This window comes from Oncorhynchus tshawytscha, linkage group LG14 (assembly GCF_018296145.1).
Source record: "Oncorhynchus tshawytscha isolate Ot180627B linkage group LG14, Otsh_v2.0, whole genome shotgun sequence".
Taxonomy (NCBI): Eukaryota; Metazoa; Chordata; class Actinopteri; order Salmoniformes; family Salmonidae; genus Oncorhynchus; species Oncorhynchus tshawytscha.
In genome coordinates, this window is record NC_056442.1 from 4968297 (window position 1) to 4987244 (window position 18948).

Below are 18948 nucleotides of genomic sequence, written 5' to 3' on the forward strand. Positions count from 1 at the left end.
TGGGAGAATGCGAGAGGGAGAGAAAGAGAGAGGGATGAAAGAGAGGGAGAATGCGAGAGGGAGAGAAAGAAGAGGGATGAGGGATGGGAGAGAAAGAGAGGGATGGGAGAGGGAGAGAAAGAGAGAGAATGGGGATGGAGAAAGGAGGGATGGGAGAATGCGAGAGGGAGAGAAAGAGAGAGGGATGGAGAATGCGAGAGGGATGGAAAGAGAAAGAGAGGGATGGGAGAATGCGAGAGGGAGGGAGAGAGGGATGGGAGAATGCGAGAGGGATGGGAGAATGAGAGAGGGATGGGAGAATGCGAGAGGAATGATGGGAGAATGCGAGAGGGAGAGAAAGAGAGGGGATGGGAGAATGCGAGAGGGAGAGAAAGAGAGAGGGATGGGAGAATGCGAGAGGGAGAGAAAGAGAGAGGGATGGGAGAATGCGAGAGGGAGAGAAAGAGAGAGGGATGGGAGAATGCGAGAGGGAGAGAAAGAGAGAGGGATGGGAGAATGCGAGAGGGAGAGAAAGAGAGAGGGATGGGAGAATGCGAGAGGGAGAGAAAGAGAGAGGGATGGGAGAATGCGAGAGGGAGAGAAAGAGAGAGGGATGGGAGAATGCGAGAGGAGAGAAAGAGAGAGGGATGGGAGAATGCGAGAGGGAGAGAAAGAGAGAGGGATGGGAGAATGCGAGAGGGAGAGAAAGAGAGAGGGATGGGAGAATGCGAGAGGGAGAGAAAGAGAGAGGGATGGGAGAATGCGAGAGGGAGAGAAAGAGAGAGGGATGGGAGAATGCGAGAGGGAGAGAAAGAGGGATGGGAGAATGAGAGAGGGAGAGAAAGAAAGAGGATTGAGGAAAAGCTTTGTCAGATCAGATCCAGTTTGTCGACTAGGCACATTCCTACTATATTAATGACACAGTGAGGAAGCTGGGCTATGGCCTACGAACACACACACGCCAACAAAACACAAGTATGCACACGCACACTAACAAAAACACAACCCTGTATCACTCTTATCTGAACTGGGAATAAAAAAAATCCCAATAGTTTTCTTGTCACTAATTGTAGACTGATTACTGCTACCCCCAGAGACCACTATCTAGAGAGAGAGAGAGAGGGTGGAGGCAGGAGAGATGAAAGAAAAATAAGCAACTGGAGAGATTGAGGGAGGAAATATTGAAAGAAGAAAAGAGAGTGATTTTGCTATTGTCAGACCCCAGGCCCAGACACACAGCCCCTTGAGTCTGTCAACAAACATAGTTCCTGTCATCTTTTTTTAAATGTTTTTTTTTTAACCTTTATTTATCTAGGCAAGTCAGTTAAATATTTACAATGACGGCCAAACCCTAACCCGGACGACGCTGGGTCAATTGTGCGCCGCCCTATGGTACTCCCAATCGCGGCCAGTTGTGATACAGCCTGGAATCGAACCAGGGCCTGCAGTGAAGCTTATATCACTGAGAATCAGTGCCTTAGACCGCTGCTCCACTCGGGAATGTCAGACCCCAGGTCCAGACACACAGCCTTCTGAGACTGTCAACAAACATGGTTATGCCACGAGGTGATGTCGTCTGTTAACAGCTTAACTGTTAAACAACCCTACTCTCTCACTCACTAAATACCATGAGAGAAAGAGAGCAAGGGAGTGGGGGAGGAAGACAAAGAGTGGGGGAGGAAGACAAAGAGTGGGGGAGGAAGACAAAGAGTGGGGGATAGGGGGAAGAAATGGATGAAGAGGGAAAGATGTGGAGGGAGTGGGAGATAGAGGGGTAGGAGACTGTCCACCAAAATGTATATTCTAAACTACAGATCCTCTAGTATTGAGAGTCCAGTACAAGTCCGAACATGCACACCCCGGCCCCACACACAAATGCAGCAATCACACTGGAAGCTACAAGGCAAAGCCCAACAAGCAGGGCACTTTCCATGGAAGACCAGTCAGAAGAACAAGTGTTCTGTTACAAGTGTGTGGCGCACACACACACACACAGATCATTTTTTAAATGGTCATCATAAATTAATTGTAACTGTGAATTGTAAACTTAAAATCATAGTAAATGTGATTATGCAATTTGTGTTACTAACCCATGCGGACTGATGACTAGCCTACAATCTACAGAACTTGAATCAATACAGATCAGTATTACACCACTCCACCAGGCACTGTGACCACCTGTAATGTGCTGACAGACAATGATAGAATCCATTAAACAAGCTATAACACGAGCAATGCGGACTCTCTTCCTATTACAATACTATTGCGGTGTGTCGGTCTGTGTGTGTAACACAAAACACATGTTCTTATGACTGGCCTGTAATCGAAAGTGTCCGGCATGCTGGGCTTTGGCCTGTGGCTTGTGTGTGTGTATAGCCTGCCTAAACATTGTTTACAAAGTCCCCCACCGTCTCAGTCTTATCCAGCATTTACCCAATAAACAATTATACATAAACAACTATTTTATTGATTTATCGGTGGCTAGTGCTACCCTATTGCATTGCGCATGTGTAGACGGCAGAGAGAGCGAGTAGTATCCTTGGTTAATTACAACAAATAATGTTATATCAGCCATGTTGTTGGAGAGAGAAATAGGGCACTTACCGATAACCACACAGAAAACATCAACTAGAATCAGCATATTTTTCTTGGGAACTGGTAGCTCCATCTTCACGCTTCTACTCTCTCCGAAGAAGAATTATCAAAACTGCAAACGTTATTGGGAGAAGTTAAGTTGCAGAGGTAAGAGAAAAATAGTGTGAACAATCAGATGTGCTTGTTCTTCCGGATTTCGCTCCCGTAGCCTACCTGGCCTACCTGTTTAGGCCTACGCTCTATAGGTGAGTCGGGGAAAGACGCAACTGTAGTATACACCACACACACAGAGTGTCCAGCGCTGTCAACACACGGACATGTGTGGGTCGCGCATTGTCCAAAAGCAAGCAGAGATAACGGAAGGAGAAAAACTTCTGAAATCGTTTCCTTTACGGAAAGTTGAGAATGGGCTCTTTCCCCAACTAAAGGCGCGTGTGCGTTTACACTCCCCAGAGCTGACGTCAGAACTCTGGTGAAAAGAAAAGTGATCCAGACCGCAGGGTGGAGTCAGAGGATGAAGAGATTGTTTTTGTTGAAGAGATGAAGAGATAAAGCGGTGTTGCAGCAACATCCAGAAAAAAATGAGAAAAGATGCAAGATAATTGAGATGTGTCATGGAAGATGTAGGTTTTCTGATAATGTATAAATAAACGACTTTACCCCCCCATATCAATCAATCACATGTATTTATAAAGCCATTTTTACATCAGCCAATGTCACAAAGTGCTATACAGAAACCCAGCCTAAAAGCCCAAACAGCAAGCAATGCAGATGTAGAAGCACGTGGCTAGGAAAAACTCCCTAGAAAGGCAGGAACCTAGGAAGAAACGTAGCGAGGAACCAGGCTCTGAGTGGTGGACAGTCCTCTTCTGGCTGTGCCGGGTGGAGATTATAACAGTACATGGCCAAGATGTTAAAACATTCATAGATGACCAGCAGGGTCAAATAATAATAATCACAGTGGTTGTAAAGGGTGCAACAGGTCAGCACCTCAGTAGTAACTGTCAGTTGGCTTTTCATAGCTGATCATTCAGAGTTAGAGACAGCAGGTGCGGTAGAAAGAGAGAGTTGAAAACAGCAGGTCTGGGACAAGGTAGCATGTCTGGTGAACAGGTCAGGGTTCCATAGCCACAGGCAGAACAGTTGAAACTGGAGCAGCAGCACAACCAGGTGGACTGGGGACAGCAAGGAGTCATCAGACCATGTAGTCCTGAGGCATGGTCCTAGGGCTCAGGTCCTCCGAAAGAAGAGAGAAAGAGAGAGAGAATTAGAGGGAGCATACTTAAATTAGCACAGGACACCGGATATCAGGAGAAATACTTCAGATTTAACAGACTGACCCTAGCCCCCCGACACAAACTATTGCAGCATAAATTAGTAATTGTTTTTGTTGCCTCAGGGCAACGCTGTGCCATAAAGGTAGGCTAAAACATAAAGGAAAATCAGATACAGAACATGTATTAAGTGAAATATAGTAGAAGCAAGCACTCTTTTCCTAAGAAAATACAAGTTGGGCATAACCTAGTATTTCACTGCCTATCCAACCAGATTCTGGGGTCCATTCTTCTTCACTGTCACTGTCCTCAAGCTGACTGTCCTCACTATCAGAGGATATGATCTAACTGATCCATTAGGCTCCCTTTGCTCATCGAATGTCCCTGTGTCCATTGCCTGTAAACGTCAGTGGTTATGTTGTAAAAAACATTGACCAAGGCCATCATTTTACATCAAATTACATGTATTTCATTGAGCATGATATTGCAATGAAAAGTAGCCGAACTGCAAAGTAAAAGATGGAAAAACTCAACTTAAAAAAATAAAGCATAGAAATATTGCACATAGAACAGATATACCACTTTTTAGACTTGCTTTTAATGAAAATGGCAGATCTAGAACTCATATTTCTATGTACATTTTGTTGGGTCACCTAAAAAATTACGTTGCAGCTTTAAACATGCAAAATATTGAAATGTATCTGGGCCCCCCGAGTGGCGCAGTGGTCTAAGGCACTGCATCGCAGTGCTAGCTGTGCCACTAGAGATTCTGGGTTTGAGTCTAGGCTATGTCGGGGGCCGGCCGCGACCGGTAGACCCATGGGGCAGGGCACAATTGGCCCAGTGTCGTCTGGGTTAGGTGAGGGTTTGGCTGGCAGGGATGTCCTTCTCCCATCGTGCACTAGCGACTCCTGTGGCGGGCCGGGCACAGTACATGGTTGCCAGATGTACAGCGTTTCCTCTGACACATTGGTGTGACTGGCTCCTGGGTTAAGTGGGCATTCTGTCAAGAAGCAGTGCAGTCTAGTTGGGTTGTGTTTTGGAGGACGTACGGCTCTCAACCTTTGCCTCTCCTGAGTCTGTATGGGAGTTGTAGCGATGAGACAAGACTGTAACTACCAATTGGATACCATGAAATTGGGAGAAAAAGGGGTACATTTAATGTATCTTACCATGTGCTCACATGTGTTTTTGTTCTATTTCCTGAAAGAAGTTCCCTGCCCAAATTGATACATCATACTGCCTCCTTGGATTGTTGAATTTAAAACAATTCACATGGGAGGTTGTAAGGGGAAAAATGGTTTTCTGTTCCAGGAGGGAAACAACAGTTGAAGTCAGAAGTTTACATACACCTTAGCCAAATACATTTAAACTCAGTTTTTTTTACAATTCCTAACATGTAATCCTAGTAAAAATTCCCTGTCTTAAGTCAGTTAGGATCACCACTTTATTTTAAGAATGTGAAATGTCAGAATAATGGAAGAGAGAATGATTTATTTCAGCTTTTATTTCTTTCATCACATTCCCAGTGGGTCAGAAGTTTACATACACTCAATTAGTATTTGGTAGCATTGCCTTTAAATTGTTAACTTGGGTCAAACGTTTCAGGTGGCCTTCCACAAGCTTCCCACAATAAGTTGGGGGAATTTTGGCCCATTCCTCCTGACAGAACTGAGTCAGGTTTGTAGGCCTCCTTGCTCGCACACGCTTTTTCAGTTCTGCCCACAAATTGTCTATAGGATTGAGGTCAGGGCTTTGTGATGGCCACTCCAATACCTTGACTTTGTTGTCCTTAAGCCATTTTGCCACAACTTTGGAAGTATGCTTGGGGTCATTGTCCATTTGGAAGATCCATTTGCGACCAAGCTTTAACTTCCTGACTGATGTCTTGAGATGTTGCTTCAATATATCCACATAATTTCCCTTTCTCATGACGCCATCTATTTCGGGAAGTGCACCAGTCCCTCCTGCAGCAAAGCACCCCCACAACATGATGCTACCACCACTGTGCTTCACAGTTGGGATGGTGTTCTCAGGCTTGCAAGCCTCCCCCTTTTTCCTCCAAACATAACGATGGTCATTATGGCCAAACAATTCTATTTTTGTTTCTTCAGACCAGAGGACATTTCTCCAAAAAGTACGATCTTTGTCCCCATGTGCAGTTGCAAACTGTGGTCTGGCATTTTTATGGCGCTTTTGGAGCAGTGGCTTCTTCCTTGCTGAGCGGCCTTTCAGTTAATGTTGATATAGGACTCGTTTTACTGTGGATATAGATACTTTTGTACCTGTTTCCTACAGTATCTTCACAAGGTCCTTTGCTGTTGTTCTGGGATTGATTTGCACTTTTCGCACCAAAGTATGTTCATCTCTAGGAGACAGAACGTGTCTCCTTCCTGAGTGGTATGGCAGCTACGTGGTCCCATGGTGTTTATACTTGTGTACTATTGTTTGTACAGATGAACGTGCTACCTTCAGGCCTTTGTATATTGCCCCAAAGATGAACCAGACTTGTGGAGGTCTATAACTTTTTGGTGGATGTCTTGGCTGAAATCTTTTGATTTTCCCATGATGTCAAGCAAAGAGGCACTGAGTTTGAAGGTAGGCCTTGAAATACATCCACAGGTACACCTCTAATTGACTCAAATTATGCCAATTAGCCTATCAGAAGCTTCTAAAGCCATGACATTTTCTGGAAATTGTTCTGGGATTGATTTGCACTTTTCGCACCAAAGTACGTTCATCTCTAGGAGACAGAACATGTCCCCTTCCTGAGCGGTATGACGGCTGCGAGGCCCCATGGTGTTTATATTTGGGTACTATTGTTTGTATAGATGAACATGGTACCTTCAGACGTGTGTAAATTGCTCCCAAGGATGAACCAGACTTGTGGAGGTCTACAACTTTTTTTCTGAGATCTTGGCTGAAATCTTTTGATTTTCCCATGATGTCAAGCAAAGAGGCACTGAGTTTGAAGGTAGGCCTTGAAATACATCCACAGGTACACCTCCAATTGACTCAAATGATGTCAATTAGCCTATCAGAAGCTTCTAAAGCCATGACATTATTTTCTGGAATTGTCCATGCTGTTTAAAGGCATAGTCAACTTAGTGTATGTAAACTTCTGACCCACTGGAATTGTGATACAGTGAATTATAAGTGAAATAATCTGTCTGTGAACAATTATTGGAAAAATGACTTGGTAGACATCCTAACCGACTTGCCAAAACTATAGTTTGTTAACAAGAAATTTGTGGAGTGGTTGAAAAACAAGTTTTAATGACTCCAACCGAAGTGTATGTAAACTTCCGACTTCAACTGTATGTGCAGTAGAGGGTTAACAGGAGAGGGAATATTCATTAAAGATATTACATCCTTTTTCAGGTTTCCTTCATCTGTCACATACTACAATTACACAGTAAAATATATAAGGTACACTTTTACATTCAGGTGGTTTTCGCTTTATGTATGTAATGTGGGTTGTAATATTCTAGGTCCGTGACAACTCCCCTTTGGCGATAGTAAAAGTCACTTCAGTTCAGTTGAATGTTCAGCACGCTGTTGAACGTCGCAGCACTAAACAATCCACCTTCTAAAGCCAGTGGTCCCGTTGGACCAGAACAAAGACCCAGCAACATGCCTCAATGAGATCATAGAGGGCCTTTATTATGGAGCAGTGGTGATCAGGGACATGCTGTACAGGAGATAGAGTATCTGAAGAAGAGGCGGCTGGAGGTACTGTAGAGGTGTGAGATGAGATGCATTCGTCTATTTGCCCTTGCATTTCCGCGGCAGGGGCAGACAAAGCTCCTGTAATAAACAAACAGACAAACTAATGACATTTTTATTAAATGATTTAAATAAATGAGTTAATGAGAGAAACACAGCTCACCTGTAGGCGCGGCGAGGCGCTAGCGGAGCGTGCAGCTAGGGTAACCGTGTACGGGTCGTAGCCTTGGAACAGCGCCTTCCGCTGGTTGGGCTGTGAAAGGACCTGCACCCTCTCACTGGCTACTGCCTTCCTCACTGGCCCCGGCACTGGCCAGATGACTGGACGGTCCTGGGCATACTGGGGGTGGTCAGACTTAGGGACTGGGAGAGGGGAGGTGGGATGGGGAGGAGGAAGGAGACGGAGAGAGTAATGGAGAGAGAGAGTGTGTGTGTGTGCGAGACAGTTGTAGATAGCCTGAAAATTGCCGCTACTCTAAAAATGAACACCACATTTACTTTGCAATGTAGTTGGGTGGCCGTTACTAAACGTTACTTTCTGAGGTAAATACGAGGTATCCTAAGAGTCTTACGGGCAAGGAGCTGTAGTCGGGAGGAGGTTGCAGCTGGGTGGGGGGGTGCCAGTGAAGTCTTGGACGAATGGGCCGAATAGAGACCCTGCCTCCGCTTGGGACAGGCCAACTGGCAGACCCTAGGACTGGCTACTGCAGTCTGCACCGCTCTGCTCAGCTAGAGAGAGAGACACATACAAAGAGAGGAAACAAGAGAGATAGATATATGCAGAGAGACACAGATAGAGGGTTATACATTGAGGTGTGTGTGTGTGGTACTCACGGAGGCCAGTAGGGGGCGGTCAGGTTCCCAGCCTATGGTGGGGAGGCGGGGCAAAGCCAGAGAACACAGTCTATTGGATGGATAGGCACTCAAAGCTGCTACACTGACCTCCCATTGGGGAGATAACCTGGAGAGGGAGGAGGAGAGTCATCATGCATTATTATTCACATCATTAACATACTGTACAACATTATGAAGTGTTACCTGCTCTGTTCAAACCCAGAATTAAGCCGCTTCCTGCCACACAGCTGGGACCAGTGGGGAGTCAACTCTACAACAAAATAATAACATTAAAAAGGTGATTATAAAGTAAATTATCCACAACACAAACATCATAGAGCGTTTGACTAGTAACCGAAAGGTTGCAAGATCGAATCCCCGAACTGACAAGGTACAAATCTGTCGTTCTGCCCCTGAACAAGGCAGTTAACCCACTGTTCCTAGGCCGACATTGAAAATAATAATTTGTTCCTAACTAACTTGCCTAGTTAAATAAAGGTCAAATAAAGTTCAAATAAATAGAGACAGAAAGAGAGAGTGAAAAAGGGATGGGGACAGAAAGAGATCTTACCAAACGTGGTGGTGGAGCCATTTCTTTCAGGTGGGAGTTCATCTAGCCAGTAGACTGACCGTCTGGAAGGAAAATAATCAGTCAGTCAGTCAGTGTGTGTGTGTGTGTGTGTGTGTGTGTGTGGCAGTACCGGTCAGGGAATCGGAGCAGGCTGGGTTTGGGCTGAGCGAGTTGCACCATCCGGGTAGCCATGGATACGTGAGCTGCTGAAGCATAACACAAAAATGACTGTTTATTGCACAGGAGGTTGGTGGCACCTTAATTGGGGATGACAGGCTCGTGGTAATGGCTGGAGTGGAATAGGTGGAATGGTGTCAAATACATAAAATATGGTTTCCATGTGTAAGATACCATTCCATTAGCTCCTTTCCAGACATTCTTATGTGCCTTGCTCCCCTCAGCAGCCTCCACAGGTTTATTGTACTTTCCTTTAAATGTCTCTGAACACAGTGCACACAACATTTCTTCATTGGGAGACAAGTGCAAAGTCAAAGGGGTAACAATAACACCTCATTATGACATGGAAATAGCCAAACAATGGCATACACATGACATAAGAGCTGACATGACCACTAGTAAGACAATCATTTGAACCTTCTCGCAAATATGCTGTCAACTATGCACTGGATGCGAAGTTGACAACGACTTTACTTACTGATACAGTAGAAAAAATTCACCTCGAGCAATGATAACATAGGCTAGTGAGTCAGTTCATGAGTACACCATATTAATTAGATACGGTTTTATAAAGTAAACGCAATATCCACGATTAGCAGCTCAAAATATGTGCACACATTATCACGTTATTTTATCACGTCGCCTACCTGCCGCTGCCTCGCGATCAACTTGGGGTGTGTTCGTAAATTCGCTCTGGAGTGCCAGAGTGCGCTCTGTGCGTTCGTAAATTTAGAGAAATGTCAGAATGTTCGTTCGTAAATTCAGAGCGCACAGTTGACACTCTGGCCGAGGATTAGGGTTGATCCGAGCGTTCTGACCTCACAATGGCAGTCGAGCACCCAAGATAACTGGCTAAAGTTGGCTAGCTTGCTAGTTACTTCCAGACATAAATGAGAGAACACCTCACTCTAACCATTTAACTCGCGCTAGCAGAGTAGGTTAAGCTGTTTTCATGTCATCTAGAGAGTTGGTGACTGTAACTGCGCTGTTGGCAACAATTTAATAACGTTTTTTTCCTGATACCTGTAATATTCAACAGTCCATAAATTCATTAGCTAGTTATTCGGCGTTCTGGTACTGAAATCGGAGTAGGGGTGCGCTTGTATATTCATTGTGGCAGTCTACTCAGATTTCAGAGCACTCTCTCGGGTGCGTTCGAAAATGAACTCTGGTTATCTACTCCAATTTCAGAGCACTCTCATTTGTGCCAGAACGCTGAATAACGGATGAATTTACGAACGTGCAACACCCATAGAAAATTACCGGTCGGTAGAAGTTGGCAAAAAAACTATGAAATTGTTGCCAGCAGCACAGTTAGTCACAAACGCTCTAGATAACATGAAAAAAAAGCCTAATCTGCTCTGCTATGGCGAGTACAATGGTTAGAGTGAGGTGTTCTTTCATTTGTGTCTTGAAGTAGCTAGCAATTTAGCCACCTTTAGCCAGTTAGCTTGGGTGCTTGACTGCTAGCCAAAGCGTCCAGTGGGCGCTCTGAACGCTCCGAGAGGGAAGCAAATTTATGAACGTCCAGGTGCAGTCTGAGCGCACTCTGGCACTCCAGATTGAATTTACGAACACACTCTAAATAACCAGCCAAGTGAATTTACGAACGCACCCTTGATGTTTATCCTTGCTTACGCTGATACTGACGCCTGGTGGTTGCTATGGTGACGCTTGTATTCCACATCGTCGGCCATGTCACACACTGTGATGTGAAAGGCTTTCATAAAGATTTGATTGATTTTATTTGGATCTCTTTTAGTCCCCATTTGGACTAATCTTCCAAGAGTCCTTAAACATAATGAAGACATTATTGAGCCAATATACACAGGCAGTTAGGAAAGCTAAGGCTAGCTTTTTTAAACATAAATTTGAATCTTGCAGTACAAACTCAAAAAAGTTCTGGGACACTGTAAAGTCCATGGAGAATAAGAGCACCTCATCCCAACTACCCACTGCTCTGAGGCTAGGAAACACTGTTACAACCGACAAATCCACAATAATTGAGAATTTCAATAAGCATTTCTCTACGGCTGGCCAAATACCAGCAACAGTGTGTGAAAACCTTGTGAAGACTTACAGAAAACGTCTGACCTCTGTCATTGCCAACAAAGGGTATATAGTATAAGTTGAGATCAACTTTTGTTATTGACCAAATACTTATTTTCCACCATAATTTGCAAATAAATTCATTAAAAATCCTACAATGTGATTTTCTGGATTTTTTTTCTCATTTTGTCTGTCATCGTTAAAGTGTACCTATGATGAAAATTACAGGCCTCTCTCATCTTTTTAAGTGGGAGAACTTGCACAATTGGTGGCTGACTAAATACTTTTTTTGCCCCACTATACTACCCACCACTGCGACCTGTACGTTCTCGTTGGCTGGCCCTCGCTTCATACTCATCGCCAAACCCACTGGCTACAGGTTATCTTCAAGTCTCTGCTAGGTAAAGCCCCACCCTATCTCAGCTCGCTGGTCACCATAGCAGCACCCACTCGTAGCACACGCTCCAGCAGGTATATCTCACTGGTCACCCCCAAAGCCAATTCCTCCTTTGGTCGCCTTTCCTTCCAGTTCTCTGCTGCCACTGACTGGAACAAACTGCAAAAATCACTGAAGCTGGAGATTCCCATCTCCCTCACTAGCTTTAAGAACCAGCTGTCAGAGCAGCTCACAGATCACTGCACCTGTTCATAGCCCATCTGTATACAGCCCATTTATCTACCTCATTCCCATACTGTATTTATTTATTTTGCTCCTTTTGCAGCACAGTATCTCTACTTGCACATCCATCTTTTGCACATCAGTGTTTAATTGCCATATTGTAATTACTTCGCCACCATGGCCTATTTATTGCCTTAACTCCCTTATTTGCACTCACTGTATTATCGACTATATGTTTTGTTTATTCCATGTGTAACTCGGTGTTGTTGTATGTGTCGAACTGCTATGCTTTATCTTGGACAGGTCCCAGTTGCAAATAAGAACTTGTTCTCAACTAGCCTACCTGGTTAAATAAAGGTGAAATAAAAAATAATAATTGAATGCACATGCTGGTATTTTTTCAGTCTTTCTTGCAATTCCAATTTAAACGCATACCAATTAGAACGAAGCAATGATATTAGTATGGACAATGGAAAGTAGCAAATATATTTATCTTAACAACCCTTATTCTTTCCCCCTACCTGTGTATATTTGGTTAGACTTTCAACACAGTTTAAAAAAAAAAAAATGACACTTCATTTTCATAGAACATGAGAAAATCTTACAAACAGAACCACAGTAACAAACCTACCTATTATTCTTTAGCTTTCATGATCAAAGTCCAAAAAACATTCACACTTTAACACACAACTACACTGAGTGTACAAAACATTAGGAGCACCTGCTCTTTCCATTACACACTGACTGGGTGAAAGCTATGATCCCTTATTGATGTCACCTGTGTGTATGAAGGGGAGGAGACCGGTTAAAGGAGGATTTTTACGCCTATAGACAATTCAGACATGGATTGTGTGTGTGCGCCATTCAGTGTGAATGGGCAAGACAAAATATTCAAGTGCCTTTGAACGGGGTATGGTAGTACGCGCTCCGGATTGAGTGTGTCAAGAACTGCAACGCTGCTGGGTTTTTCACACGCAACAGTTTCCTGTGTGTATCAATGGTCCACCACTCAAAGGACATCCAGCCAACTTGACAACTGTGGGAAGCATTGGCGTCAACATGGGCCAGCATCCCTGTGGAACGCTTTCCACACCTTGTAGTCCATGACCCGGTGAACTGAGGCTGTTCTGCGGGCGAAAAGGGGTGAAACTCAATATTAGGAAGGTATTCCTAATATTTTGTACACTCAGGTGTAAAACACCAACATTCATACATATAAGGACTGAAATAGCTTTCAAGCACACATTTATATAATAGCTTTCCACTATAGCGATGTAGCAGTCTACTGTATAACACTATTGGATGAAACTCCCACCCTGGTACAGCTAGCTAATCAATGTGCGATACAGATGATCGATAATATTCTATTGACATACAGTAACCTGCTCTGTTACAGCATTTGCCTTTGGCCATATACAGTTGAAGTCGGAAGATTACATACACTTAGGTTGGAGTCATTAAAACTTGTTTTTCAACCACTCCACAAATTTCTTGTTAACAAACTATAGTTTTGGCAAGTCGGTTAGGATATCTACTTTGTGCATGACAAGTAATTTTTCCAACAATTGTTTACAGACAGATTATTTCACTTATAATTCACTGTATCTCAATTCCAGTGGGTCAGAAGTTTACATACACTAAGTTGACTGTACCTTTAAATAGCATGGACAATTCCAGAAAATAATGTCATGGCTTTAGAAGCTTCTGATAGGCTAATTGACATCATTTGAGTCAATTGGAGGTGTACCTGTGGATGTATTTCAAGGCCTACCTTCAAACTCAGTGCCTCTTTGCTTGACATCATGGGAAAATCAAAAGATTTCAGCCAAGATCTCAGAAAAAAAGTTGTAGACCTCCACAAGTCTGGTTCATCCTTGGGAGCAATTTACACACGTCTGAAGGTACCATGTTCATCTATACAAACAATAGTACCCAAATATAAACACCATGGGGCCTCGCAGCCGTCATACCGCTCAGGAAGGGGACATGTTCTGTCTCCTAGAGATGAACGTACTTTGGTGCGAAAAGTGCAAATCAATCCCAGAACAACAGCAAAGGACCTTGTGAAGATACTAGAAGAAATCGGTACAAAAGTATCCATATCCACAGTAAAATGAGTCCTCTATCGACAACCTGAAAGGTCACTTAGCAAGGAAGAAGACATTGCTCCAAAACCGCCATAAAAAAGCCAGACTATGGTTTGCAACTGCACATGGGGAGAAATTACCTCTGGTCTGATGAAACAACTTATTGTGGGAATCTTGTGGAAGGCAACCCTAAATGTTTGACTCAAGTTAAACAATTTTAAGGCAATGTTACCAAATACTAATTGAGTTTATGTAAACTTCTGACCCACTGGGAATGTGGTGAAATAAAATAAATAAAATCATTCTCTACTATTATTCTGACATTTCACATTCTTAAAATAAAGTGGTGATCCTAACTGACCTAAGACGGGGCATTTTTACTAGGATTAAATGTCAGGAATTGTGAAAAACTGAGTTTAAATGTGTTTGGCTAAGGTGTATGTAAACTTCCGACTTCAACTGTAATAGTTTAACCATTGTGGTTTCCACCAGAACCATGTTGACGCTCTAAGAATAACATCACACAATTCCACAGCAGCCATGTTAGCATCTCCGCAGACGACAGCACCATCTGTATTAGTAATAGATCATAAATAGCGTGTCCCACTCTATTGCACTACTTTTGATCAGAGTGCACTAAAGTAGTGCACTACATAGGGAATAGGGTGCCAGTTGGGATGCAGATAATGAGTGGAGAAGGGTCAGAGGGTCTGTACTATGACAGGGTAGAGCAGAGACAGGTGTTCAGCTCCTCTGATAGGTAGTTTGTGCATGGTGTAGTAGTGGATGACCTCTGGTACAGAGGAGAATGGAGGACTGTTCTCTCCCAGGACGTAACGACTCTCTGAACTCCGAGTGAACTTCATATGCATGAAGCCCTGACAACTCCTGAAAGAGAGCGAAATAGAGATCAGCGTTATAAAATCCTTAACACCTTATTAGGGCCTAGATAAATATGGAAAACCCATGGAAAACAGATGTATGATGATGTGATTGGAATAATGTAGAACATTAGTGGAATGAGAGAGGGAGAGTGTGTAAAGGTACCTGAGGGAGAGAGAGTAGTCTTGTGGGCAGGCCTGGCTCTTCCTCACCAGGTAGGAACTCTCTTTGCACAACGTCAGTAGAGTCTCTGCCTCCACACGACTCACAGAACCGTGGTACCACCTGCAAGGGGGACATATTACTGTGTGACGCATAGAAAGGGACACAAAACAGTGTGACACACGGCCAGGGGGAGCTTCTTGAATTATCCTGAGTCAGCGGTTGAGGGAAGGAACTTACACCTGTCTCTCCAGGGGCAGGCAGGGGTCCACTCTCTCACCCAGGACAGGGGTGGTGTCACCAGGCCTCAGAAGGCTAGCTGCGCCCCCTGGGGCTGTGGGGCTGGTCCTGGGTAGTCTGGCCTGGTCTGACTGGGCTAACGACTTCTCCCACTCTGCCCCCTCAAACTTCACTACAAATGGAGAGTTTTATTAGCCAACTACTTAAATACCTGGGCAACAGGTAGCTTAGCAGTTAAGAGCATTGAGCCAGTTACCGGTCACTGGTTCATATCCCGAGCAGACGAGGTGAAGCAAGGCACTGAACTTGAGCAAGGCACTGAACTCTAATTGGTCTTGTAAATCACTCTGGATAAGAGCGTCGGCTAAATGGCTAAAATGTAAAACTGCAGCATCTACCGAGTGCCTCCTACACCAGAATAGATCAGAGCACTGGTCTACTTGCTAGAGCTTTAGAGATTAACGTGTTTTAGAGCCCAACAATTCAGTGATGCTCTATTAGATATCTACCTGCTAGAGCTTTGGAGAGGTTGTCCTTCTTCCATTCCCAGGGCTGGTCGTACTCCTCTGCTGGTCTCTCATCGTCCTGGGGCAGCCTGCTCTCTCTGACCTCTCTCTGGAAGAGGAGGAGGAGAGGATGTAGGAGGATGATGAAATCAAAACAGAGAAGAAGAAGAAGATTGTTACCGTTTCGTTCCTGAGGAACTCTCTCCCCTGCTGCTGCGGTGGCGCCTCCCGGTGGCGATGTCGAGTCCTCTCATCGTAGGGGTCATCATAGAGTTGATCTCCGATCCCAGCCCCTGACCTTCCACTGCCCACTCCTGGCCGGCCCCGCTGGAGCTCTACACACACAATCAATAAATTAACTATAATAAGTCTATGCTTCTCAGTAGTATGTCAGTCATTTTAGACAACCAGGCGTGAAGTCCAAGGTGTGGGTGTGTACACAACAGCTAAAAGGAGCCGACCTGTGATGACCCTCTGGGCTTCAAAGGGTTCCATGTAGCTGCTGCTGTGCCCTGGACGGAGACTGAGACCTAGGATAGGGTTAGGGCTGAAGGCTACCAGGGTAGGACTGGTGATGGGGCTGAGGTCCAAGGTAAGGTGTGGGTTAGGGTTAGGCTCCCAATCTGTTCTAAGCCGAGGAACTGGTCTGGCATCAAACGGGTCTGAGTAGTCGGTGTCGGAGTCCCCTACTACTGTAGGAGCAGAGGGAAGCACCTGAAGAGAGTGATGGAGGGTGGGTGGGATAGTGAGGAAAAAGGGTAAACAAAAATAATTAAAGAGTCAAAGCCATAAATGAGGAGAATCATGTGGATACAAAGAACATGAGAGGGAGAAGATCAAAAACAACAACTGTCATTCCATACCGGTTCTTGGTGGATGGTGACGGGGCTGATGGGGACCTTACTGCGACGGAACTCCTGAGAGTCCACCTTGATCAGCCTGTGTTTGGGAGACACCACCTTCACCTGGAATACATTATAACAACCTTAAAAGACCTGTAATAACATGGTCATAACACCTGTAAAGCCATGTGTTTGATACTGTTAGAGCCATCGCATTCCAGCAATTACATTGAGTCAGTCCTCCTATATCTCAGTCAACCAGCCGCCTCTGCTGTAATAACACGGTCATAACACAACATGTTCATGCCCTATAAGATAACATTGCCCACTTCTGCATCGTCGGGAAGGACAGAAGCCAAGGCGGGAAACGCATGCAGGCTTACTGTCCCCCTACAGCCACCGTAGCAGCCATTTTGTGATTTCTCTGCGCTCTGGTAGGGGTCTTCAAAGTCCAGGTCTTTCTGGGCTCTGTAGGCCCTCAGGATCTCACTCTCTGTGTAGTCAGGACGCGGAAGCTGGGGGGCGTCACGACGGCTGCCGAAGTTCAGGTAGTCCTTTAACCACTTTGCCATGGGTCTGAGGAAAGGAGAATAAAGCAGAATATTACATCATATCTACTAACTAACACTGTCAACACTTTCAATAATGTGCTTACCGTGACAATGGAATCAGTCAAAACAACACACACTGGCATTCAATGGATGCTCATCAGACTGGGTGTGAGAGGGAATATGGGAATAAAACACTGGGTCTGGCAGTCAGTCATTGGACAATGTAAGTGATCAGGGTAGGTCAGACAATTTATCTAAGAGGAATATTAACGTTCTAATGTAACTAATGATATAACTTGATTGGTATGGGCAGTGGGCCTGAAAGGAGGAGGAAAGACTAGCCTGATAGACCTGACCAGGAAAAACTCTGGGCCCTAGTTATTTAAAGGCCAATATATATATAAACATATTGAGCAAAAGAAAGGAATCTTTCAATCACACTAGCTACCTATGTAATCTTTGCTTTGTGACAGGAGGATCGGAACTAGATAAAGCTAGATAGCTGAACTGGAATGCATTCATCAAACTAACGTTTGAGAGAGTAGTAACTGTTTGTTATCTGGCTAGATATAGTACTGTATTTCCAGATCCTTCTATTTACAAGAAGGCTATATTTTGTTTGAATCTGGAAAGCGACAGACAAGCCAGTCAGGGATCTACCTACGAATGTTTGGCTATTGGCTGGCTAGCTATAATCAGCTGCTGTTAGCTAGATAGACATGTTTGGCCCAACATAGCTAACCTTAGTTATGCAGCTTATATTTGCATAATATAAAAACGATACCGTCATTACTTACGTTTTGATGGAAATCGGGGCCGTTAGCCAATGACGTATTTAATTGTGTGTCCACCCCCATGAATTCACAGAAATGTCATTGTAGCTAGCTAACGTTAGCTTCCCTCGGCTTGAGCTGAAGAAAACAAGTTTGCCTGCCACCAACGTAAATTAACTACGCTACGTCAGTCAGTTTAAAACAAAGATTAAATGCATTTTGTAGAATATTATTTCAGTTAGCAAGCTAGCTAGCTAGTTGGCTAACGTTACAATTTCTGTCTAGCCTAACTAATTCGACTATTTTAGTCCGAAATGGTTATCTAACTGAGCTTTAATAAGAAGGGTTAACGTTAGCTAGCTACAAGAAAGTATTATTCGGTGGGGTTTAACGGCGGTTGGCATCCAATATTAATGGCCTATTACCGCCACCAAATGGACTGGAGTATAAATCCATTATACTTTGCATTACAAAAAACCCTTCACTCATTATTAAGAACCCACCACCCAATTTCACTATTTTGAACCTATCTTATCCTATACCAGGCATGGCCTGGGAGGACGGGACACCATTCAACACACCCTCTTCTGCTTTAAAATCTCGTAAACCCAAGTACTTCTCTGAGGCTGCCACCACAACAACTATTTTCTGTGATTTTACATTCTATTCCTGCAGGACAGTTGACAACCATAGCAATAAACACTAAAAAGCCAACCTTACTGAAGCACATTTCATTTGTAGGCCTATCACTCTGTACTGGCAAAATTCTATTACTCACCTGGAGCCTCTTAGGATCCCTTACCCTTGACACATATTCCTCTACTTTCTTCACTGACTCAGCATATGACACCTTCTGTACAACTCTGATCATGGCAACTTCAACCTGCCTCTGGCACTGGACATTTCTGATCCCCAGTAACATGAGCACCCCTACAGTTAGCCCAATATTGGACTAAAGGAGCCTAACGTTACTCATTAGTCCAAGGACCTTACATTTTCTGTTTAATTGGTGAATTGGCTCTGGAAACCAAAACAGACAAATACTCCATCTAAACGTGAATCGATTCTCAATTGCAGTATT

At 44.1% G+C, this 18948-nt stretch overlaps 3 protein-coding genes across 9 annotated transcripts in view; all 3 read right to left on the reverse strand.

Moving 5' to 3' along the window:
* LOC112266389 (phospholipid phosphatase 2-like) overlaps window positions 1-3040 on the reverse strand; it is a 26939-nt gene extending 23899 nt beyond the window's left edge. Inside the window, exons 1-2 of one of the 2 annotated variants that reach the window (XM_042296908.1) lie at window positions 2797-3040; window positions 2584-2686 (exon numbers count right to left, since the gene is read on the reverse strand). In XM_042296908.1, the coding sequence (XP_042152842.1) occupies window positions 2584-2647 (64 nt within the window). In that variant the 5' untranslated portion in view covers window positions 2648-2686; window positions 2797-3040. Of the gene's footprint in view, window positions 1-2583 lie in introns of both variants that reach the window. The other variant, XM_042296907.1, reaches the window with a different exon arrangement.
* Window positions 3041-7102: 4062 nt separating this feature from the next.
* theg (theg spermatid protein) lies at window positions 7103-14790 on the reverse strand. Of its 6 annotated transcripts, none has more exons than XM_024443828.2 (8): window positions 14703-14790; window positions 9110-9185; window positions 8980-9041; window positions 8613-8679; window positions 8409-8535; window positions 8147-8303; window positions 7738-7937; window positions 7103-7655 (listed from the first exon to the last, which is right to left on the reverse strand). In XM_024443828.2, exons 2-8 carry the CDS (start codon window positions 9169-9171, stop codon window positions 7614-7616), a joined length of 717 nt encoding a protein of 238 aa, XP_024299596.1. In that variant the 5' UTR covers window positions 9172-9185; window positions 14703-14790; the 3' UTR covers window positions 7103-7613. The 6 variants fall into 6 exon arrangements, with proteins under 6 accessions (XP_024299596.1, XP_024299595.1, XP_042152843.1 ...); XM_024443827.1 differs by having other exon boundaries at window positions 9110-9182; window positions 14703-14781; XM_042296909.1 differs by lacking the exon at window positions 14703-14790 and adding an exon at window positions 9635-10568.
* LOC112266390 (SH2 domain-containing adapter protein F) lies at window positions 14265-18269 on the reverse strand. Its single transcript, XM_024443824.2, has 9 exons — window positions 17892-18269; window positions 16873-17119; window positions 16565-16666; window positions 16163-16415; window positions 15882-16036; window positions 15705-15810; window positions 15196-15367; window positions 14959-15078; window positions 14265-14799 (listed from the first exon to the last, which is right to left on the reverse strand). The coding sequence occupies exons 2-9, from the start codon at window positions 17113-17115 to the stop codon at window positions 14613-14615; spliced, it is 1338 nt and encodes a 445-aa protein (XP_024299592.1). The 5' UTR covers window positions 17116-17119; window positions 17892-18269; the 3' UTR covers window positions 14265-14612.
* Between the last annotated feature and the right edge of the window lie 679 nt (window positions 18270-18948).